Source organism: Salminus brasiliensis, chromosome 15 (assembly GCF_030463535.1).
Source record: "Salminus brasiliensis chromosome 15, fSalBra1.hap2, whole genome shotgun sequence".
Lineage (NCBI taxonomy): Eukaryota > Metazoa > Chordata > Actinopteri > Characiformes > Bryconidae > Salminus > Salminus brasiliensis.
The window spans coordinates 3,337,408-3,362,235 of record NC_132892.1 but is presented as its reverse complement, the minus strand read 5'-3'; the positions used below and the strand labels follow the sequence as shown (position 1 = coordinate 3,362,235).

At 45.3% G+C, this 24,828-nt stretch overlaps 1 protein-coding gene across 2 annotated transcripts in view; it reads right to left on the bottom strand.

Moving 5' to 3' along the window:
* Window positions 1-2,455: 2,455 nt before the first annotated feature.
* nrp2a (neuropilin 2a) overlaps window positions 2,456-24,828 on the bottom strand; it is a 98,639-nt gene continuing 76,266 nt past the window's right edge. The window contains exons 13-17 of one of the 2 annotated variants that reach the window (XM_072656711.1): window positions 21,230-21,489; window positions 21,008-21,104; window positions 18,020-18,052; window positions 7,422-7,481; window positions 2,456-4,582 (exon numbers count right to left, since the gene is read on the bottom strand). In XM_072656711.1, coding sequence (XP_072512812.1) covers window positions 4,278-4,582; window positions 7,422-7,481; window positions 18,020-18,052; window positions 21,008-21,104; window positions 21,230-21,489 — 755 coding nt within the window. In that variant the 3' untranslated portion in view covers window positions 2,456-4,277. Of the gene's footprint in view, window positions 4,583-7,421; window positions 7,482-10,896; window positions 13,590-18,019; window positions 18,053-21,007; window positions 21,105-21,229; window positions 21,490-24,828 lie in introns of those variants that run through there. The other variant, XM_072656713.1, reaches the window with a different exon arrangement.

Below are 24,828 nucleotides of genomic sequence, written 5' to 3'. Positions count from 1 at the left end.
TGGCACCAGCATTCAAACTCTTTAACAGGAGAAAAACATCTTAAAGCTAATGAAGCTATTCAGCATGCGCCTGTTTTACAGTACCAGTCAAATGTTTTAAGAACAGATGAGATCCAATTGTGAAGGGGGTCATTTCCTTTTTAATTTTAATCAAATTAGAAGACCAGTTGCCACAAAAAGAGTTTCCCTGTTTGTGCGAACTATCATGCTGGTCTTGTTGGTCATACTTGGCAACAAACTTATTTCATGCTGGTCAACGAGCTTGGTCATGTTAGTCCACCAGCATAGTCACACTTAGTCATGCTAGTCAACCAGTATAGTCAAGCTTGGTCATGCTAGTCGACCAGTATAGTCAAGCTTGGTCTTGCTAGTTGACCAGTACAGTTAAGCTTGGTCATGCTAGTCCACCAGTATAGTCAAGCTTGGTCTTGCTAGTCCACCAGTACAGTTAAGCTTGGTCATGCTAGTCCACCAGTATAGTCAAGCTTGGTCATGCTAGTCGACCAGTACAGTCAAGCTTGGTCATGTTAGTCCACCAGTACAGCCAAGCTTGGTTATGCTAGTCGACCAGTACAGTCAACCTTGGTCATGCTAGTCAACAGTATAGTCAAGCTTGGTCTTGCTAGTTGACCAGTACAGTTAAGGTTGGTCATGCTAGTCCACCAGTATAGTTAAGCTTGGTCATGGTAGTCCACCAGTACAGTTAAGCTTGGTCATGCTAGTCCACCAGTACAGTTAAGCTTGGTCATGCTAGTCGACCAGCATAGTCAGGTTTGGTCATGCTAGTCCACCAGCACAGTCAAGCTGGGCAACCATGTTATTTTACGCTGGTCGTTCCACTTCCGCCCAGTTGGTCTTGCTGGTTATGCTGGTCAACCAGCTTGGTCATGTTAGTCGACCAGCTTGCTCTTGCTGGTCATGTCAGCATAGTCAAGCCCGGTCATAGCCCGGGATTGCTAACTGCTAACATTAGCGCTTATTAGAACGCACAGTATTTGTACTGATTTGTAGCCTGTGTTATGACTCGATAGTGACTAGGCATGATGAGTAGCAGGACAGCTAATTAACCAAGATCTTAATCATGTAAAATATCCATCCTTATCTCTCCCTCCCGCACACACACACACACACACACACACACACTGATAGGTTACATACATTCCCTTACATAAGGTAGTAATAATAAATGCAACAATTGGACAAATTCATTTATGACTACATTCATTAGCTTATAGATTTACTGTTGGAGATGATTGGAGATGATCCTTCATACTTTTTGTTATATATGGTTTACTCTCAGAGGGGCTCTTGCAGGGTGGAAACACCCCTTTTCCATTTTTGTAATTAAGATGTGTGATTTGTGAAGCTGTATTTTTATTGTTTATTTAATGTACATCATAAAAGTTTCAGAGAAAGGTTGATGGGATTAAATGGGCTTAGTTCTGGAGCCAATAAGACAAAGATTTTAAGCTTTGCTCTAGTAAAAGTTGAGTTGAGTTTGAATGAAAACCTTTTATGAGGAATAGCAGCCAATTGCCTGCTCATTTTAAGAGATATTATATGTTGCATAACACACTTTTAATATAGTTGTTAAAAAACATAAAAGTATGATTTGGGATGACTCGATTAAATGATGAAAAAATGGACGGGATGCTCGATTTCCACCAAAATCTACAGAAAACAAGCTAGCATCGTTTTTCATTTTGCGTGGCTGATTAGTGCTGCATTGTGCTGAAAAGAGATCCTGCTCAAGGCCTCATCGGTTCATCAAACTCTGGAAAGGTGCGAGCACTATTGACCTAATTAGCATTTAGCAAAGCTCCGTTCTCAGAAAACAGCAGCTAATCGCGGTTGAGGAAAGTGGTATTTCAGGTCACCGGGGAGGAATGGCTCCAGAGAAAGAGTTAACAGAGGCAGGCTGGGTGGCTGGCTGAGGTAGCGGGATGAAGGAGACTTTTTGGGGGGGGGGGTGGAACAGTAAGGCACTTCAAAGCTTTGATGTTGTGAGCTTCTAAATGAAGGCGACTGAAGGTCCTGGCTAATGGGAGCCCATGGGGAGATGAGAGAGAGTCTGCAGCCGACACAGTTGTGTGGGAGAAAGTGTGTGTGTGGTTAAACAGTGTGTATTGATCTAGCATGGATTTGTTTTTATAGGTAGATTCCAGTTCTGCTCTTTGTAGAGAGTTGAAACTAATTCCACACTCGAGGCAACACCGCTGCACAAACATATACCAGTTGCGCGAGTGCACGTGTCGAGAATGCGTAATTGAAAGCTTGCGTTCGAGGACAAGTCAAACAAACCGTCTAACAACGGCGAAGCATTTCAGGCCCCGTGTTTAACAACCCCATAAAGTCCTGCCCTAACGACCTCCGAAACCCGAAACCCAAAAGCTGAGGTGAAACATCTAACGCGACTGCTGTCATGGAGTGCTTAGCCAAGACCATTCAGACCACCTTGATTTATCGATTCTTTATTAAATAATCATAATAACAATAATAATCATCATAAAAAGCACATTTCGTTTCTGTACAAAGCCTCCAGAGATCCACTGGAAGTCTGACCAGTGCTGCGATTCTTGAGTCACTTTTTCCGAGTGTTTTTTTTTTTTTTCAGACCGAAGAAAGCTCCAGAAACTCCAGTCTCTCATAGCGCCAGAGCAGAAGCTGGGGCAGAACCGCTCCAAGGCACTTGGAAAAGTCCCCGGGTCCAGTGGCAGTCCATCCTTTAGAGGAGTGTGTGTGTGTGTGTGTAGGCTTGCATGGGCGTGCAACAATGGGTCCATTTCCCCCAGAGCAGTACAACAACCTTCAGTGCCTGAGGAATGCAGGTTCCCGTAATTCCACTTGGTGAGCGTTCCCATAATTCCACTTGGTGTTCTCCCGTGTGTGTCTTGTCTTTGCAGAGGTGTAGCGACGTTGATGTATTTCCATGACAGTGGTATGTATGTGTGTGTGTGTGCATGTGTGTGTGTGTCCCGAACGTATGCGTATGTGTGTTCCCGTGCTTGTCAAAGGATGAAATCCATCTGAAGTTGAACTGGGAAAAGATTTACTATGTCTGATTGGCTCTCTTTTTTTCATTTCCCCCGGTCTTTGAAAGCCGAAAAGGAGGCTGACGCGGGATCCGACCCGATTTATCACTGAACCTGTCTTGCGTTAACCTTCAGCCTTGCTGAGCAAAAAAAAAAGGAAAAAAAGGTTTAAAAGAGCAGAAAAAAAATGGAGCGAGACAACGAGCATTGTTCAAAGGATATGTGGTTTTCTATGGTAGTGTTCCTCATGGCTCTATGTTAGGGCACACAAAATGATCTCTTTGTAGGTTTTCCCAACACTGTTCATCTACCACACAATTAACAATGGTCACAATCCCTGTCTCTTGTCTCGTCAAATCAATGAATGATTCAAAACCCATGCTCAGTTCATTGCGTCGTCCCTTCAGTACAGCAATCCATAGGTTGCACCGAGAAAATTCCCTGTTGTTTTACACGAGAACAATGTGGTCCCATCACTCTCCTCTAACACATACCACCACAATCACAAGGCTTCAGACTATCAACCTATCAAATTCTGCTCGCCGTATCTTCTCCTCTCCATCAAGACGAGGTTCCTTCTTCACTTATCATCCTATTCCATCGTTAAAACTCAAAAGCGAAACACCAAACAATATCACAGAACTAAACAAGCAAAGGGTGGTGAAGAAGAGCCAGCAGGGATGAAAATGTAAATGTACGATCAGTCTAGGTCGTTGATGGCCTCGAAAAAAGAAAAGCATTGACCTGCATTAAGGCATCACATGTCAGGGCTTTTGAAAACAAAGGGAACAAAAATACCTTGCCAAAGAGTTCCCCCATCATCGACCACATCAGCTCAGCAAGTGTGGAAGATGAGAGTACTTGAGTACTTCAGAGTCCAGCCACTTAGTTCTACCACAGATCTTCCACTTAAAAATCTAATCTTCATCTAGATATACATTCCTTTTTTTTTTGGAAATAGACAGAACACTGATATGTATCGATATCTGTTTTTTGAGGCTAAGCTGGAAAAAGTTTGGCCACAGATCACGTCGAAGCGACCTCACAAATTCCATTGTATCCACACAAGCCGTGATCCGAGCTGAGCAAGAAGTGCTAGTTGGAAAGTACGGGCTCCAGCAGTGGCACCGTCGAGCAGCGAGGTGTTCCCATGACAAGCGGGACATGCATACCAAGAGATGAGGCTCATCCTGCCTCTTCTGAGAGTCAAACAGGGCCCCTCTGACGTACATCCGCTGGTGTCCTTCAAGCTTCCGAGCAGCAGCGCTGTTGATTGAGCTTGACTTTGTGCTTGATGCCGTCGTAGAGCTCGAAGTTGTAGTTCTCCAGGGTCGTGGAGGAGCGCGTGGTCAGGCCTCCATACGTGCAGGTGCAGTACAGCAGCAGGCCAGCACATACGGCCCCCAGGAGGACGCCCAGTGAGCTCATCACGATGATGGTCAGCAGAATGGGGTCCAGCGTGTAGAGCCAGGAGCTCTCCTTGTCTGACACCCGTGTCACTGGAGGCTCTGAGGATGGCTCTGGAGTGCTCCATTCTGGGAACTGGAAGCCTGGAGGCAAAGGAAAGAAAGGCTGTGTTAAAAGATTAAAAGTCCTGGTCAAAGCATTCCTCATTGTGGTTGTCATTGATTGTCAAGTCCAGTCCTTGGGACCCACTGCTGTGATGGCTAGACGACTGGGTCAGAACATCTCCAAAAAAACATCGGGCAGGCTTAAGCAGAGGTCAGTGCCTACGAAAAGTTCACTTACTGATGCTCATGAAGGCCCCACCTTACAACTTACAGGACTTAAAGAAGGATCTGGACTGGACTTGATGGCTGCAGTTGTGGACAAAAGTATTGGGACACCTACGCATTACATCTATAGGAACTTTTATGGCTTTCCACTCTAAACTATAGGCATTAATATGGAGCTGGCCCCCCTTTGCTAATTGTGCTAAGCTCTAACAGCAGTTACTGAGTCAGTTGGAGGCTTTTCTGCACTCTGCTCTGAGCTCAGCACTCGGCCCTGACCCCCCTCTGTAACTTTACGTGGTCTGACACTCGATGACTCTCTGTGGTTCCTCCTAAACGCTTCCACTGTTCAATAATAATAACACTCACAGCTGATGGAGGAAGATCTAGAAGGCAGGAAATTATAACATTTCACCAGCTGACTTGTTGTTGGTGGTGCAGCGGTGTCTCCTATTACATACAGAACCACGCTGGAGTTCAGTGAGCTCTTCAGAACCTCCCGTTCTTTCACTGATGTGTGGAAGAAAGACAGACTGCAGGACTAGGGGCTCGATTTTATACACCTGTGGCTGAATGGGACTGAATCAGACACCTGAATTCAATGATTAAGAGGTGTGTCCCAATACTTTTGTCCATACAGCGTGCCTTTTTGTAGTGTGTTTTTGTGCTCTTGTTCTCATTGTACAAAACCGGCCTCTTATCCAGCTTATCCCAGCTTGGAAAACCAAGGTCAGAGCACAGCCAGGCTGCAGTGCCCCTGGAGAGGAAGCGTGGGTTGAGGGCCTTGAGCAGGTATCGAACCACTGGAAGGTAGCTTCCGCTAGCCCTAGCTAAAAGCCTGATCTGATGCAGGTAGAAGCTGAGATGATGCCTCGGCAGCCTCTTCTGTGGCATTTCTTAATTAAGCCACTTTCGACACTGAGTTAATGCTGTTTTTTTTTGTTTTTTTGAGCTTGCTCGTTTTTACCCACTTAGCGACAACAAATGAGTCTCAGGTGATTGACATCGTGAGGGGAGGGTGTGAGGGCCGGGGATAGACTTAATTACGTTTCATTAGGGTGAAGAAAAAACACAGCGGAGGGGGGGGAGGGAGAGAGATGGGAGACGTCGATAGAGAGAGAGAAGGGAATAGGCGAGAGGGAGAGAGCGGGAGGGGGAGGGGACTGACAATATATAGAGATGAACAGATTCTGGGCCGGTAATTAACTCGTCCCGGCCTATATTTTTTTTAAAGATGCGAAACAAAGACGTCTTTATGAACAAGATGGATGCTAGGCGTGTGATAGGAGGATGGAGAAGGAGCGAGGAGCTGATAAGAGAGACATCTCTGTTCTGGTGAAGTCCTACATAGGGGCGAGGACAATGAACGCATGCACCGAGTACATTGTTGCATTGTGATTATGTGCCCAGGCTTGGACTGTAAGGACTGTAAGGATAAGAGCCAAATCTTTCCCAATGGTCAGCATAAAAAGTGTCGCAAAATACAGTGAAAAACAACAATATATTCTAAACACAATACTTGCCAAAAGCAGACTTAGGAACTTAATGGTTATAAATTATATGGTTATAATATGCAGCCATGGGCTGCAGTACTAGTAACATCACTGACATTAGCACTGGAGAAAACCTTGAGAGTAAACATGATATAGATAAAATATACTGTGTCTACATACAGATACAAAAAAATGTGAACCCTTTCAAATGACCCCGATTTTTTACCCTGACTTTACTGATAATGTGTGGTCTAGTCATCTTATCAAGTCCCATTAACTAAACATCCACATTGCAGGCTAGAAAAAGTAAGTGAACCTCCGTGTTCATGACTTCTCAAAAGCTAATTTTGGTGACTCAACTAAGGTGTTTCAGTGAAGCAGGTTATGCTGAAAGTGTGGATTTCAAAGGTGATTTGTCCATTAAAATTGCACAAGGATGATTGTATGTGTGATGAAACTCAGACTTTGAGAAGAGTGCAGTACAGTGCAGTGAGTATCTCGTTGGATGTGTGGAAAAAGAGTCCCAAAGCAGGCGTTAAGCAGATTGGTTAAGAAAAATGAGTGATTGCATTTGGGCGTGGTCAAAGTCCACAGTGTGAAGGAAGTAGCTGAATCTGCAGGTGTATGGAATCGTACGATCGTACGGGTCTACCAACAGTGGCAGAAATCTGAAGACTGACGGTCAGTTCAGTTCACGACTTGTAAATGAAAATTGCTCCACTTCCAGGGAAGGACTGCTTCTAGAAGTCAGCACAGGTCCTTCAGCTCCAATTTCTTCGCTCACTTCTGCTCAAGAATGATGAGACTAAGGAGATTTTTCTGTAGACTGGGGTTTCTGCCACTGCTGGTAGACCCGTATGACCGTAAGCTTCCATACACCTGCAGATTCAGCTACTTCCTTCACATGCAGTCACTCCTTTTAGCCAATAATTAACTCTAATTATCTCTGCTTTGTGACCCATTTTTTACACATCCACCTCACTGCACTGTATAAACTCTTCTCAAAGTCTGAGTCCCATCACACACCCTGCCAGTATTTATAGTTCGATCACTCTCGTGCAGCGCCATCTGCAGGAGCCTGAAGTTACTACTACTAACTAAGTTAGTTATCAGGGCCGTGTCTGTCTGTTTAGTGTATGAATTACAGTTTTGCAATTACTTACCTGTATCTATTTGATCCCTGCTGTTCAGGAGGCGACTTCCTCTGGGGTCCATTCTTTTAACTGTAGAGGGAGAAAATGATTCGTTGAAATAACGCACTGTCCAAAGTCCAGGTGTACAGTATGTGTAGTGAATGACCATTCTGAGAATTGCTATGAACTTTAAGATCATTAAGGTAATTAATTCTTGTGTAATGAATTCACTCTCACTCTCTCTCTCTCTCTTTCTCTCTCTCACCCATATCACCTGATACCACACTCATATATATAGAAAAATAATGCTTTATTATCGTGGTTTAAAAGCACATTTCCAGTTCGTCAAGCAAAAAATAGTCTGTTCACATTTGCTTTTTTAAACAGCGCACTCATTTTTAACGTTGAGGTATAGCGTGGCCACAGTTATCAGGTACATTCATACAAGGAAGGTGCTTCCCAAATACCATCATCATCATAATCATCATTATCATCACTATCAGCAACAACACCACCATCATCTTTAGAAACACTGGGTACGGTCTGAATCGATCCTCATGGGAACCACCTACACGAGCTGTGTGGTATGCTGAAAAGGCCTGAGGCCTTCAGTACAGTGCTGCCTTTGTTCGCGGAGCATTTGAATCGAAGCTTGCCGACTCCAAGCCAAATAATGCGAGCGAGATTACGGCGGATACGGAGGTGCGGGCTGGCGGGCTCCATTGTGAGCGATCGGTTCTACACGGCCGAGATAAAATGTCCACGCCTCAGCAGAGGCACCCACTTCCCCTGTTCTACAAGCCCTGAGACAGCCATGTCCAAAGAAATAGCATGAGTCATCCTGCAGCATGGAAATGACTGGAGATGCCAAACAGTTGTTTCCGAGGAATATACACCAGTATATACAGTATACAATATATACAGAATATTATAACCACCTCATTATATCAGCTCCAGGAGCACTGTGTAGTTCTAATTCCAGACTGCATCCATCTGTGTCTCTGCATACTCTGTTATTAGCCTCCTCTCACCATGTTTGTTCCTTACAGGACTGACCACCACAGAGCAGACTGTAGTATTTGTGTGTGTTGCGCTGGTACGAGTGGATCAGACACCTCAGAGTCCCTGCTGTCCGGCCAACAGCGTCCTGTGGGCAGCTGCATCCTGTGACCACTGATGAAAGACTAGAGGATGACCAACACCTACAAACTGTGCAGCAACGGATACTGAGCTTCTGTCTATGACTTTACCTTCATCTACAAGCTGAACCAGCTAGGTAGGAGTGTCTAATAGAGAGTGGACAGTGAGTGGACAGACAGACAGACACAGTGTTTAAACACTCCAGCAGCAATGCTGTGTCTGAGCCACTCGTACCACCAGCGCAATACACACTAACACCCTACCATCGCCAAGTCAGGCAGTGTCACTGCAGGCCTATAGAGCTGCTGCTGAGCCAGCCTTAGCCCTCTAGCTCAAACTGTGACCATATTATTTTTTATCCATCTCATGTCCAGTTTGGGAATGGGGTGCCCAACTGATTTTTCAGTTTGGCGGGAAAGGGCTCAGCAATATTTACTGAGTGGGATTTCTTTACAATGGTGGTGAATGGAATTAGGCGTCACCATGAATGCAACACAAATGTAGCCACTCTATTTACCATCTAAACCCTCTGGAAAACCAAAGTGTGTCTTCTGGGTTCCATATGTAATGTTAATGATGGTAAAAATAGCACCATTCACCACCACTGTGAACCCATTCTGACTCTGAATTATTTTGTTTACATGTACACGATCTAAAACATCAGCGGCGTTAATATTCGCGTATCAGTTCAGCTCATCTTCATCACACCCGAAAGGAAGAGGAGTTGTGTTGCTTTTCGAAGCTCCTCCCTGGTGAGGGCATCTGGGGAGAAGAAAAAAAAATGGCCCTTTTGGCATCAAGCCTTGCTGGGCGATAAGTAGCCACATGTCCCTGGAGAAAGCTTTCGCTCATTAATGTGGTCTCCGGGGACGAGCGAGATGGAGGGGGTGGGGGGGAGAACACTTCCAGCAGCTTTAATAAATGCTATCTGGTCCATTAACTAATTAAAAATATTAAGAGCTTGGAAAGAACGTGTGGCGAGTGGAAGGGCTGTTGGAGAGAGAGAGAGAGAGAGAGAGATGGAGAGATGGAGATTGGTTGATTTAAAAGCACATTGGAAGCCAGTGCCAAAACATCGCTTACCGCCTCTGTGTCTACTGGAAATTGCACTAAAAAGCCCTCAAAGAGCCAAAGGTCTCTCGTTCCATCTCTCTCTCCCTTTAGCGCTTTCCCCCCCCTCCTACCATTCTCACTCTCTCACATCCACCTGTTTCTATAGCAACACTTTACAGGTGATTATTAACGGTTTAGTTTTAGTTTGGAGTCTAGCTAGAATCCTTTGGGTCATGGTGGTAGCACCCTAGTACGCTGGACCACTCGGAGCCCCACTTTTTGTTATTGCAAAATGATCCATCTAGGAGGGCTTGAGGGCCACTTTGAGGACCACTGCTCTGAAGAAACATCTAGAAGGTTTTTTGGTTCTTCTTTATCAGGGTTCGTGATCATGGATGGGCTGAGCAGTTTGCTGGGTGTTTTATTGGGCGCATTTAGGGAGATGGTCATGAAACTGTGCTACAAAACATCCCTCCAGTACCAGAAGAAGATGTTTTTATAATGGTGTCGTGCAAAGAACCCTTCTGGAACCTTGTTTTTAAAGAGCCTGTGTGTGATTTCTGTTATTAACCAAAAAAAAGTGTTTCTAAACTTCTGACTTTTTGCTTTAAGCCTGGCCTAGAACATGTATGCACATTGGGTAAGCCTAAGTTCATGAGTCTGCAGTGCCGTATCTACTGATTCTGGATCAGATCTGTCTACATACAGGCAGTTGACACCAGGTGTTCACGATCTTGAAGACCAGCTGATCTGAAGGCTTATGTTTAGGAGCTTGGAATTTGTTTCTAAGACAAATCTAAACAGTCTGGTGGAGAAATAATACCTAAGGAAATAATACCTAAAAATGTCACCATTTTTTTCTGATATGTCTCCCGACAAGTACTTTTGAGCAGCCAGCAAGTGCTCAGCATATGTGAGAGCATCTTCAAGACTGTGAGGAATCTTAAACATAAGGTTTTGATTGGTTCAATGCGTTTCGCCAGTGGAATAAGACTAAAAAGACTTAAAAAAGAAGGAAATGAGTTATAAAAAAGCTAATATTTAGGCTAGACTAGATGATGTCACGTTGCCACAATATGTGACAATATGTTCCAAATAATACCACAAATTAAGGTGCTACAAATTGTTGAACCATGTGATTGCCTGAAAAATGTTTTAAGTGTGAAGAGCCTTTTAAAAGGTTCAGAAACATTTTCCATAATCTAAATATCCAGTACCAATTTGAGGGTTCTTCCTGAAACCTATACATTCGTTTTTTTCATAACTTTTAAAATGTGATATCGATTTGAAAACTGGTGTTCTCAAACTTGCCTCCATTGAGCTATTTTTTATTTTATGTTTATACTTTTACTCAATTTCCCCCCATTTTTAAATTTTAGCAAATCACCCAACCCACTCGTTCGTACTTTCCCCCTATCTCATGTAATGTGAGATTTAGGACTCACACATGTGCAACCGGCCATTGCCTCTTTTCCAACTGCCATTGACACAAACGTCACCAGGCAGCCAACACCCTTGGAGGAAAGCGTCAGGTACCCAGCTCTGACATATCGGCTAGCAGATGCCTGTGCTGGCCAGCATCACACTGAGAGAGCCGTCTACCCACCCAGACTGAGCAAAGATTGTGCTCTCTCAGGCTCTGGCACCCAGGATTCGATCCAGCGATCCTCGCGTCAAATTTGCAGTGCCTCAATCCACTCTGAGACCCTTTTGAACAACTTTTAGTTGCCAAATGATCCATTTAGGCATGCTTGAGGACCAGTTTGAGAACGACTACTCTGAAGAATCATCCAGAAGGTTTTTTTTTTTTGGGAACCAAAAACGTTTGTCAGGGTTCTTCAGTTCCAGTCCTGGAGGGCTGATGATCATGGATGCGCTGAGTTTTATTGGGTGTATTTAAGGAGAGGATTGTGAAACCGTGAAAAACGTCCCTCCAGAACAAGATGCTTTTTAATGGTGTCGTGCAAAGAACCCTTTTTGGAGCCTTATTTTTAAAGAGCCATCATTTGTAACCTAAAGTGTGAAAAACACAAAACCATACGTCTAAACTTCTGACTGGTGGCAAGTAGACTACTTTTCAAAACCAATGCACACTAATGCGAGTGTAATTTGATAAATTAGCTGAAATGTGGCCGAGAACGGCCAAGCATATGGCAGCGCCGGACGCTATTTGCTGCTCTAGGAGACCTGGAAACCCTACGGCACGGAAAAAATGGCTACCAGCTGTCGGGAGCCCGCAGACCCTGCTCCTGCGCCGCCGCCGCTCTCTCCGTCCTCATTAGGACGAGGTGGTTAAGGGAAGCAGCTGTCTTTGTTTATATGGCTTGTTTTCAAGGCCTGAATGCTGACAGTTTGGTTGGGATAACGCACGCCTACGCTCTCCTGGCTCGCAATGAAGCAGTCCTACGCACTTTTTTTTTTTTTTTGGAAGGGGGGATTTCTGTGGCGAAAAATGTGAGGAACAGAAGGAACAAGAGGAACAAAGGCAGCACCCTGGTGATATCATGAAAGGAAGCATGCAGGAGATTTTCTCGTTCTTTCTTACCCCTTCTCTCTTGGGCATCATTTTAGGCCACCAACCATTTCTGACCACTTTGATGGAAACTTTGCGAGGGCCAAAATGTGATTTTTTTTTTTTTCTGGTTAATTTTCGCTCTACTCTCCTTCTGATCGATTCAAATTTAGCTTTTTAGCTTTAGCTTGGGCTTGTGTGGAAATTCAATTTGAGCCTCCTTTTTACACTGAATCTGTTAATGCATGTCCACAGGGCTTGATCAGTGTCCATACTGGTACAAACCCATTTCCAATCGCATCGCTCCCCTTCGCCTCACCCACCACACCAAAAAACAACGTCCTGTCATCTTTTGCTGTCTCCTCAAGCATTCTCAAAGTGGTCCGTTCCCTTCTTTGGCTAAATAATAAACAAGGAAGGAAATCGTGATTAAGGTTTCCAAGTGTCCCACAAGTGGCATGGTACCCATCAGTCACAATCACACGGGTTGCAAATCACAGAAAGTTATACAGTGCTACTTAGATCACTGAGAGCTTGAAGACAGTCCCTGATCTCTTGATCCGTCCAGTGGTCTGCTCTGGGAGCCTAGCCCTGATTGAGGAGATGACTCCTCGTCCAAAGAACAGCCAAAGATTAGCAAAGCATCCGAGTCAGTTCAGTTCCGAGTCGGCCCTGGATCAGTGATTAAGGTCATTGGGTTGCGCGTCATCTTCGCTTGAGCTCCTGAGGGTTCTGCAGCTAAAGGCGCTTTCACCATGGCATTCGTCATAAGCCCACAGTGAGAGTAGCCATGCTGGAACTCTTCCAGAGAGAGAGAGACCGTTAGCGCAAGTTGGCACCTGCTGCCGCTCCCTGGCTGGACATTCTGCAGTAAACAAGCTGTGCACACCAGCCAGACAAGGGATCCACAGCGTCCAGCGAGTGATGGAGCACAGAAAAAGACAAAAGAAAAGCAACATAGATGCTGGTTCCATTCGCTCTTATTTGAGTAGTTCCAAATGCATAGTCAGTTGGTAGTGAGAAGGTAATGATGATAGCAGGTTCGAACAACAGTTTTGAAGCACCCCTTCCATCCCTTCCACTAAACCAACTCTTCAGTCTTTTCTTGCTCTCCAGTCGTGGTGACTGGGCTTCTGTCAAGACGTCTGCGACACAACAGGTCTTCTATGTCTTTCAGTAGCTTTCAGTCCAAGTCCCTGCCCCTCACCAGTAAGAGTTTCCATCCCCCTTCTCCACCCAAACAGTTAACTTAGAACCCGCCCCTGACCTGGGCGCTGCACCGTTCGGGTAGTGAGCACTGTGGGGGCTGTAGTAGGCCATGGTGGGTCGGCTCCTCTTGGCCGTCAGGCGGCGGCAGCCAACGGCCATGACAATGGCAATGATCAGGAACAGGATGGCGCCTCCGCCAGCCATGAAGTAATACCAGTTGGGGGATATAGGTGGTACTGACAGCGTATCTACTGTTGGCTCACTCCTGCCTGGTAGGTCTCCCCCTGGTGGAGAGATATATACAGAATGTGATAACACCCCACATTACTGCTGAGGCTCATTGTGCAAACATAGCAGAGCAGAAAGCACTCTGTCACTGTAGTTACTGAAATTGAAAATTCCTTTAGCACTCTTAGTGCTGAAGGATTCTTATTCCTTTAGCTGCTGTGTTGCTACGCTAACGCTTTTAGCATTCATTTCCAATCAGTACATACAGTGAAAGAAAGGATCAGAACATACAGCAGAGTAATGTAAAGTGATATCAGAGAAACTAATGCCCTAGGAGGCCAAGCAAATCCTACACTAACCTTGCCCCTTAATCCTAGTCCTGAGGAGCATGCAAGTGTAAATGTCTCGTTTAATAAATGTATGAACGGCTTGCTAATCTAGTCACTTGCAAGGACGTTCATCTTTGCTGAATGTAAATGAGGCTAGTGTGTTGTACTATTCCACTTTGAGATGTTTCTCAAAGCCCTCTAAGCTACATTTGCATTGGATCAAGTTAGGAAACAATCTTGAAAGTGGCACCTACTAAGCTCCTCAGACTAAAAATGAGTATTTTGTGTGTTTAAGGTGGTAGTAACTACAGGCTCATTCAGGCAGATGGCGCTGCACGAGGATGATCAGCTATAAATACCTGTGGGCCGCAAAGCAGACGTTAAAGATTTGTTCAAAGGAGTGATTGCACTTGGAAGTGCCAAAGACCATCGTTTGAAGGACGTAGCTGAATCTGCAGGAGTATGGAAGCATACGGTCATACAGGTCTACCAGCAGTGGCAGAAATCCCAGTCTACAGAAAATTCTCCTCAGTCTCATTATTCTTGAGCAGAAGTCAGCAAAGGCCTCTTGAGTGCCACTCTTCTCTATATGTTGAAGGTCTGCAGTTCCCTGGTGGAAATTGGTGGTGAAGGACCTTTGCTGACCTCTAGAAGCAATTCCTGCCTGGAAGTGAAGCGATTTTCATTCACACCAGTGATCTCTGTCCATCAGTTTCATCTTTCGGTCACAATTCCGACAAGGATTTCCTGTAGACTGGGATTTCTGCCACTGCTGGTAGACCTGTATGACCGTATGCTTCTATAAATCTGCTACTTCCTTCACACTATGACCGTTGGCATGTCCAAACGCCATCACTCCTTTTTCTTAGCCAATCATTAAATTGGGCTTTGCACATCCAACAAGACACTGTATGGGGTACCACCTTTTCTCAATTCTCTGAGTCCCGTAGGTATGTATACCGCCATCAGCTGGAGCCTAAAGTTACTACCACATAAACACGCAAGGTGCTAATTCTTTGTCCGGGGAGCTCAACTTATTCTTCGTCTAGGGATGCACTGATATGGGAATTGCGGCCAATCCTGATATCCAATATTTTCTGTGTACATGTCCACCCAAGCCGATACATAAACATTTAGCTATCCTATAGGGTTAATGCAGATAGTCTAGCATTCTAGCAACCCTGTGTCATCAGTCTGACGCTGATGGTCCTTTGAAGCAGTTTTCTGCCTATGCAGACATGATTCCGATATCACTGTGCATCCCTACCTCCCGCTGTTTTAAGATGCTCAGCTTGTCTTGAAATTACACCTCACAGCGATCAGCTCTCCAGGACTACTCAAAGGGCAGTTTAACTACATGGCCTATGACAGGGTTTCAATTCTCTTGTCATTCAGGGGTATATTTAGGGCTGCATTCAAAACGAGGGTCCGGAAAGCCAAGCAGAGGCACATGCATTCGGGTTCTTTTCAGTCAAGCTTGAAAGACTTGCACGATGCAAACAAACACTTCTGTCTTTCACGAGGGCTGAGGTTACCTTGTTAATCACTGACAGGCAGCACTGTTAGATGTTAGACCTGACATTGCATAAAGTATATCTGTGGGAAAGTATGCCTGCATCAGATGTTCATGAACGAGAATTAGCCTCCTGGTAAACTGATTTGACATCGTAATCATCGAAAACATGATGAACACTGCTGAATCATGGAATCCACTTGACTGCAAGGTCAACCTGGTGTCAAAGTAGTCAGGCACGCTGCCATTTCCAGAAACTGAGTATTTCTGGGACGTTCAACAAAGCCTCTGAGTCCTAGTACATAAAAAAAAAAACACCACACAAGCACAGTCAAAGCTACGCCTGTTTCCGCCCCCCTGTCAGATCTGCCTTGTCTGCTAAAAAAGAGCCCTGGATAGAGGGGAAAAGAACCCAAAAAGGAACAAGAAGCTGAGTGCTGTGGCTCTGACGCGATCCTTCCGAGCAGAACATCGTACAGGGAGACATCTTGTGATGCTATATTCAGTCGCGAACAACGACTGTCACTCATTAAAGAGATGGCGCCTGCTAGTAGACAGAAGAAACTAGCTGTGCTAGGCTTGAAGGCTACGGAAATGTGCCGACTCCTTCAAGAGGAAACATAAAGGCAGTGATACTTTTCGCTTGGATAAAATGAATAAATAAATAAAGAAACCTCTGGAGTTTATGGGTTCTGGCGATTGGTTTAGAAGTGGGACAGGTGGACCAATGTAAGGATGCTAACTCCATGCGATAAACACTCAAGGTTCACCTACCTTGTATCTACTCTCACTGGCCATGCAGATGCACAATTCATTGGTCACCCTCCACCCCATCAAACAACGGAAAGGGACCACCACTGACCACATGTTATGTGGGGGATACGAGTATCAGTAGATCCATCACTCCGTAAAACACAGTTCTTCCACTTAATACTGGGGGGGCTTTATAACTCTCAAGCCCACGCCTGGCATTAGGCAGCATGGTGCCAATAGGTTCATGTTTATCTGCTCCAGAGAGTCCTATTCTATTGGCAATACTTCTCTACAGTGACTAGTCAAGCTGTGTGTGTGTGCACTTGCACATCTGTGTCAGTAGTGGGTGCAACTTATGCAAGTATTCATTGTAAGAGGTGTCCATAAACATTTTGGCTTATAGTGTGTGTGTGTGTATATGAACCAGTTTTGAGAAGTTTGGATAAGCCATGTAAAAATTAGAGAGGTAACAGAGGCTGCCTCTTTAGGTGAGCTAATGCGCTAACACAGCTAACCAGTATTCTAGATGGACTCGTCTATCTTCTACAGGTGATTTTTTCTCATCAGTGGATGATGTGCCAACTTGGTAGTTTGTTTTTTTGAAAGTAGCTCTCATCTGCTAGAGTAGCTAGCCTAGTTGTCAAAATAGCTGCATCAGTGCTGACTATGCGTTCTCGAGTTAGCAACACTCATTAGTGACAAATCATCCACTCGCACTGAACGGGTCCAAGCTAATTTTGTCTCAGTGCAGGTATAAGCTTTGTAACACAGCATCAGCAAAGTAGGGATGTGCATTCTGATCAATAGTGAACGGGGGTTTGGTTACCAACACAGAAGAAACTGGCCAAAAGTAGCATAGGGATAAACACTTTCTCTGTAAAACTCTAGCCCAGTGGGAAGGGGGCGGAGTTTTATTAGTAAATTTGGGAAAATGGGTGTTTTTTTTATTGGATACGTATCTAAAGCTGCCTCTTCAGGTGACCTAATGCGCTAACAATGAAGTAAAGTAAAGGTTTCAATTAGGTATAAATTAAGCGATGCTGTTTATATAATATATTATATATTAAATATTATATATTAAACACTACTAAGCACCAGTGTCATATTATAAACTAGCCATTAAAAACCTCAGAATTAAAGAATTTTACAAGTAAGAAGTAAAGGTCAATGGGGTGAATTTTCTTACTAAGGTTGCTATCATATCCCAAGTGGTTGCTGTGGTGTTTCTACATGGTTGCTAGGGTGTTTACTAGGGGATTGTTAGGTATCTATCTACGAAATCCCAGGTGTTTGCTTTCGACTAATGCGCTAACATAGCTAACTAGTATTCTAGGTGGCGATAGGACTTCTTGTCTCTTACAGGTGATCTTTTCCCATCAGTGGACGATGTGCCAACTCTTTTTATTGTTTCCGGCCTAGCTAACTATTAGCTAGCCTAGTTGTCAAATAAGCTGCATTAGAGCCGGCCATGCTGTCTGTGCATTCTCGGGTTATGTCCTTAACGGTGCATCATTAGCGACACTCTCACGTCTCATGTTATAACACTCGCGCTGCATATTAGCAAATAATAGCAAGACTGTCCCGTTAACAAAACACAGCATGAGGCAAAAACCAGACAGTGCTTTCAGTATTCGGATGCTGGCACCTTGAGGGGTTCACCAAGTACTCGAGTACTGGTGCGTAGCCCTACACCAAAGTCAAGTCAGTCCCCGGAAAAGGGACAAGGGATTATTTCCAGTAGCAGACCCAGGATCAGGCTTCCTTACCTTACCAAAGATCCTAAAACTGATCCTGGATCTGCTTTACAAAAACCGGAGTGCAGAAAGCAGGAGGCACAAACATTCATTCAAGAAGCAGGAACTAGGAGAGGTTAAGAGCAGGGTACACTCACCGGTCATATCTGGAGGGAAGGCAGCAAAGGGTTCTGAGGGAAGAAAAGAGGGAGAGAGAGAGAGAAACGACAGAGAGTTATGGGACATGCTCTCGGCTCTAGTCTCGGAGCAAGTTTAGCAAACAGCAATTAGCATGAATACGGGATGAGGGGGGATATAACAGATGAATAATCGATATCAGGGCTCCGAAAGAAACCAAAGGCACATCCAAAATTTACAACCATGTGTAAAAATTCATTAGGCTCCTTCAACTAAGTGGACCAAGCTCTTTACCTCGAACGGCTCGAGCCGAGCTAAGCGATAGACGCTGCTCGCATTGTCTTTCTCGGTTGTTTACCCCAAATTGCATCACTGCTTCCATTTCTTCCTCCAAGACACCAAGTAATTATGCCTTCGCGAGCGCTTTGATTCTCAAGACTGTTGATTAAGTTGCATGACATATGGCTTTGGAAGTGCGCGAGCTTGTGCAAAGACTTGGGTGGCTTGAAAGGCAACAATTAGGAAGGAACAGACGAGAGCGAAGAGGAGGAAGGCGAGGAAGGTGCACAGGGAGTCCTGTTTTTTGGCAAGTGCAGCACTGCTCGGCGTGAGCGTCCAACTGCAGTAGTTGATAAGAGCGCTCGCGGCGTGCTTTGGGGGTCCGGAGTGGAAGGATCACAGCGAGAGTGCGGCGGCGCGGGGGCTCCGGAGGTTTCCAACTTTTGGACGTGAACTCAAGTCGCCAAGGCCAGCCGGCTGCAGCTGCCGCTTACTGCAGTGGCTAAATCAGCTCAGTTGGACGCCGTAGGCTGTCGCTCAGAAGCCTGTATTCACATGCACGTATTCATATGGACAGTTCTTATTTTTATTTTTTCCAAAATAACTTAAGCAATGCGGTCTACATATTAAATATGATAAAAAATACAAAATATTATTAAATAGAAATATTGTATTATAAACATCATGAGCTCGAAAACTATAAATAGCATTTTTTTCTTACTAACTGGTTGCTATGATGTTGCTAAGAGGTTGCTATGGTATCCCAGGTGGTTGTTAAGAAGTTGCTATGGTGTTTCTAGGTGATTCTCATGGGATGCTTAGTGGTTTCTAGGATGATAACAGGGGGATTGCTAGGTAGTTTCTATTGTATCCCAGGTAATTGCTCTAGGTGGTGGCTGTGGTGTTGCAAGGTGTGTTGCAGTGGAGTAGCCTATTGGATTGCTAGGTAGTTTCTGTGATATCACAGGCGTTTGCTTTCGAGCAGCCAGGTAGTTACTGTGATATCCCAAGTGGTTGCTAAGTGGTTGCCATGCTGTTGCTAAGCGGTCGCTTTAGAGTTGCTCAGTGGCCGTTAGGATGTTGCTGTGCATTTGCTATGTTATTCAATATGTGTTGCTTTGGGGTCGCTAGGTAGTTGCTATGGTCGTCCCAGGTAGTTGTCACAGAGTTGCTTAGTGGTTGCTATGCAGGTTGGTTTGGTGCTACTAGTGCTTTTTTGTATTGTGATGCACCCCTTTCATTCCTAAGGGAAACGACCGGGTCAGCACTCGCTCAGGGGGGCTGATCTCCTTGAAGGCCCTGGACCTGTACGGGACCGCTGGGGCTGTCGAGTGAGTTGGGTTTCAGAGAACGTTGTTTACAAATACAGAAAGAGAGGCGAGGAGAGAATAATGAAATATAGATTAGCATCGTGGGCCCGCAGGGCTTTGTGGCCTAGTTTTCCCCTCCTCTTCTTTTATGTTTTAATTTTATTTCGAGATGCACAGGAAGGTTGCTGCTGTGACTGTTAGAGCTGTCGGAAGTACAAAGTGCCTGACGTGCAAAATACTGACGGAGAACGCAAAAGGTGCTAAAACTGGAGCACAGAGTCAATAGAGATGGAGGGGAGATGCTTGGAGACAGCAGACAAGTGGCAGGTTACACAATAGCAAGGAAATATGAGGACAGATTTAATGAAGCACCACAGAGAAAGCACAGCAAGTCATGAGATTTTCAAAGTGTTTAAACAAGATCGTCTGATTTGAGGATGATTTGGGTAAAGGTTTGGGCATGGTCAGGACCTAGTAGCACCCCCCCAGGACCTAGGACACAGTAATTCTTCTGATTACCCTTCAAATTAAGGTCATATGAGTTTAGTTGTCACTGCACACTGTTAAAAGTAGAAGATCCTTCAGGAACTGTTGGAGGTTCTTCAGTTTAAAACTGTGGAGGAACCTTTAAGAAAAGGGTTTTTAAAAGAAAAAGGTTCCTTGACAGTTTTGGGCTGGGGAGCCTCCAGGGGTTCCTTAAGGATTGTATGCTTAGAATAGTGCTCCACCACTCTAGAGTGAAGATCATTTGCAGTCAATTCTGGACTTTCATTTGCCTTTCTACCAAACCTACCAGCAGTTCTCTCAGCAATTTTTCCTTGGCCTCCAGACCTCAATTTGACCTCCACCACCTGTCCACCAAACCTCCATTTCTTAATTGCATTAAAAACTGAGGAAATAGTTACCTGCAGACGCTTTACTATCTTCTCAGAACCTTCTCCTGCTATGTCGGCATCACTTATGTTAATGTTCAGAGAGTTAGGCAGCTACTTAGAGGAGCCCATGGCCTCGAACCATCGAATTAAGGTCTGAGACCTTGATAAAAGTTATCTGAGAGCTCAAATTCTTTCAAAGTCCTTTGGAGATCAGTTCATCTTCTACTGTTTACAGCAGCAGAAACTTTGACCTAAACCCTGTCTATGAAACCTGGGTTGGAATACGAGAGCATGCCCAAAAGCAAGTTGTGCTTGGACCTGTTTAGCTGCATAAACCATTATCCCATGCTCCATAGCTATAGCTCTCCCCTTCTACAGTAAGCATGCTCTAGTCTTTGTTATCTTACAACAGAAAGGATTTGAGCCCTTCATGAGCTTAATCAGATTTCCAAACGTGTGTGGGAGGCTGAGAAGGTAAGAAGATGTTCTCAAGATAATCTCAAGAGCAGCAAGAAATGATCAGGAAAGATGTGGCAGCACTTACGGGTACATTCCTCCAGCGGCGTGCTCGAGCTCATGTGGATATTATCAATCCAGATGTGGCCTGTGGTGGCCTTCTCAAACACACCTTCAATAACCACCTGCCAGAAAGGGAGAAGATGGTTTTATGTACCACAAATCATAATCAACACAAGCTAGAGGTGGGAAACAGCCTGGACCCAGTTACTGGTCCTCGTGAGGATATACCAAGATTAGGCCAATGTACCTGAAACTCTTTGGGGGATCGAGGTATGATGGTGCGTCCCTCCTTCCAGATGGATTCCTGATTGCCATGGAGGGCCCAGAGAAGAGTTTCCTCCTGGAGTGGGTTGCGCAACAGAACACGCAGAGTTCCCTCGTCCTCTAGCTGATAGGAGAACTTCAGGCAGAGTGGACCAGTGTCAGGGCCCACTTCAGGGCTGAAGAGCCTAGCTTTCTTCCCTTGTGTCTTAGGACTAGCCTCCATGTACAGGTAGTTTCCTAAACCTGTAGGGCGGCAGACATAACAGCAGCAGGTCAAAGACTGGTGGAAGCAAGGCCTCCTCCGAAAGATGCAAAGGTGCCAGACCAGCTAACAGACGTCTGTGTCACCATTGTTTTAAGGAGGGGAGACAGCGCCATCTACCCACCCGGAGAGCACACAGCCAACTGTGCTCTCTTAGACCCCGGCTGCTGATGGCAAAGCTGCATGCGACCCCTGGGCCATAGTGTGTTTTTTTTTACATTTCTTATTAGGGTCCAACTCATACATTGGTTGGCTGATAATATCAGTCAATCAAAAAACCTTCACAACTCTTGACGATGGGACAAAACCTTACTCAGCTGTGCCACCGGGGGCTCTAATCTGCAAGCAGAGGAGCACATCAAGGACCAATAGTCCCAACCATTAAGAAGAGCACAGTAGATGTGGAGGGCATTTAAGGTACGTTTAATAAGGAGAACAATCAGCCGACTCTACAGCTTTATCAATATGTAAGTGGCCTCTCTGGACCACCATCCAAGGTTTATGAAATGTGGTACCTTGCAAGAGGAGCAGGGAAAACGTGTGAACACTCCAGACAAGGAGGCAAAAAGTCCCTGCATGCTTATGGCTAAGCTCAGAACTGATCACAATTCCCTACCTGCAGAACCGCTCACCGGCAAATCTCGATTTAACAGGCTCTTGCACCTTAAGTGTATAGCACGCGATTCAGCAGTAGCAATGCGCCGAGAGCCCAGAGGAGGAACCCCTGCTTTGCAGGTGGCATTCTAACTGTCTGCTTTGTGTCAGCCTTTGCGAGTGCGAACCAGCATGAGGGTGACGTGGCCAACTGGGCCTGTGACAGTGTGTCCTCGAGCTGTTCCTGATTCAACACGAATCTCCTGCCGGAGCTTTCTGAACACATCACCATGCTGCGTTTGTTGGAAAAGTCAAGTGTGTCATTATAGAAAAAGCCAAGCATCTTGTCATTAGTATTAATGCTTTGCATGAGCAGTGGCGTCCCGCAAGGCTCTGTTCTAGGCCCCTCAAGTGATTTGAGGGTCTGTTTGCTATGCCTAATGCCCCCCTAATGGTTTGTGCTTTGCTCAAGCAGACAGTTTGTAAGCGAATGATGCCTTTACCGCTGCATTTGCCATTAGCGAATAATCTGAGCATAAAAGCCCCCAAAAAAAAACGGAAAAGGAAGGCGAAAAGAAGAGGCGCAAATTGAGGGGAGAGCTTGTCGCCATCACTCCTCATCCCTCCTGCCTACCCTCCTCGGTGCCGAAAGAGTGGGCAGACAGGTGTGAATGCTTTCATCTGTCCTTATTTCTGCTCTTGGCTGTGCCCAACACGTCAAGGTCAGGTGGAGATTCATGACCCCCAACTTTGTCAGGCCAGATGCCTGTATGCCGGCGCTAATCGCCTGAGCTTGTCTGTTACGCCTCCAGCCATCGCCGCCGCTTGTTAAATCTTTTAGAGAAGTAGCTAAACTGCTGAATTTTAAACAGGGTTAGGAGAACAATCCCTTAACTTCAGCGTACGAGCAATAAGGAAAAGGGAGGAAGAACTACGAGGCAACAGGAGCAATAGCATTTATTAACACGGCAAAAGTGCAGCCTTTGGACGCTGGGTTTGTATAAAGGGAAATGAAGAATTATTTCTTCAAGGAGGCTTTAGGAACATGGAAGTGCCTGCAAGGCAGTCGGAGGGTCGTGAGGCACAGTCAGGAATTCGGCTTTTCCACAGGAATACTCCACTTTGAAGTCAATTACAGATCCCGGGCCTTAACCCTTTCTTCCACAAAGCAGAGGAGCCGCTAGACAGAGCACAGTGGGGCGGAAGTGGGGGAGTAGTTGAAACCAGTTGGGGGAGGTAGAACGTTGCTATGTAGATCTGGCTACTCCTTCTTCACTGCAAGAAGGTTGCCTTGGAACAGTTCAGGAGTCTGTACATCTCACTGTTGTGATGCCAACGCTCATCACCAACCAAACCTACAAAGTGTTTAAACCAAATTTGAGCCAAGAGAGTTTCTTAATATCTCCGTTGGACTGCTGGAAGTCTGCGATTCATAGCCATCACCAGGTGTTGAGTATATACTGCTCTGGAGATGCTTTGCCAAGCCTCTAATGCAGCCGTCCTCAGCTCTTGCTTATTTCTGGACCTTGTTCCCTTAGGTTTTCTCTTCAGCATATGGCATGCATGCTCAGTTGCATCTGAACTTTCTATTTTTTATGCTGAGAAATACCTGTATCATTATCTTGCTCCAGGAGCTTGGAGGCATTCACTGGAACTCCAGCAGATAAAAGGGTCCTCTGTACCTCAGAATTCACCTTTAGCAGTTAAATCATCTACGAAGATAAGTACGCCAGTACCTGTGGCAGCCAAACGTACATACGCAAGCCGTGACACCCCCATCACCATGTTTCACAGAGGAGAAGGTGGTGGTATGCTTTGGATTGTGGGCAGTCCACATCACTCTGATACTTGGTCTCATCTGTCCACCAGACCTTTCTTCAGAATTCTGCAGAACGTTCTTAATAAACTGTTCCTAAAGTGGTCTGCATCTTGCAGTGTATCCTCTGTAATTCTGTCAGTGAAGTCTGATGTGGACTGCAGTCTCCTGAAGGCTGTTTCTGATCTGTCAGAGCGACAACTGAGGATTTCTCTGAAGATTAGTGAGGACTTCTGCCATTATCAGTGGAGGTCTTCCTTGGCCTACCAGTCCCATCAATATGCTCACCAGTGTGCTCTTTCTTCTCAGTGATACTCCACTCAGTAGATGTTGGTAATCTAATGGTTGAATTCTTGTGTTTAAGCCTCATAACAGCTTCTTTGACTTTCAATGAAGCAAGCCTAGGTATCTCATCCTAAACACCTGTGAAATCAAGTGTCCCAAACATTATGGTGTCCTGGAGTGAGGGGGACCGTGTAAAAAAGTGCTGTCATTACCAACCCCATTGCACATCTGGATAAATAACATCTGTCTTTGAATTTATTTGCCATCTAGCTGGTTTCTTGATTCCCGTCTACAGGGAGGACATTTCTTCTCCACGTTTGCGACATGCCATACGTCGGAAGCGAGGGAACGTGACTGACTGTCAGAGTAAGAAGGCAAAAAGCATGCAGAGCGTCCCTGAATCCCCCCCTCTCGCCCTTCCCTTCCCTTCCCTTCCTCTCCCGAATTCCACACACACTCTGACATGTGGTGAGCAGACTGTAGGACTCGTCACTGGAGTGTGGTGATCAGGAGAAGCTTCCATTGTGGTTGACAGAGTCAAAATACTGAATGAGCGGAACTGATTCCAGGTCTGAATGAATGAGACAATGAGGAGGGATTGGGGGGGGGGTTAAAACAATGAAAC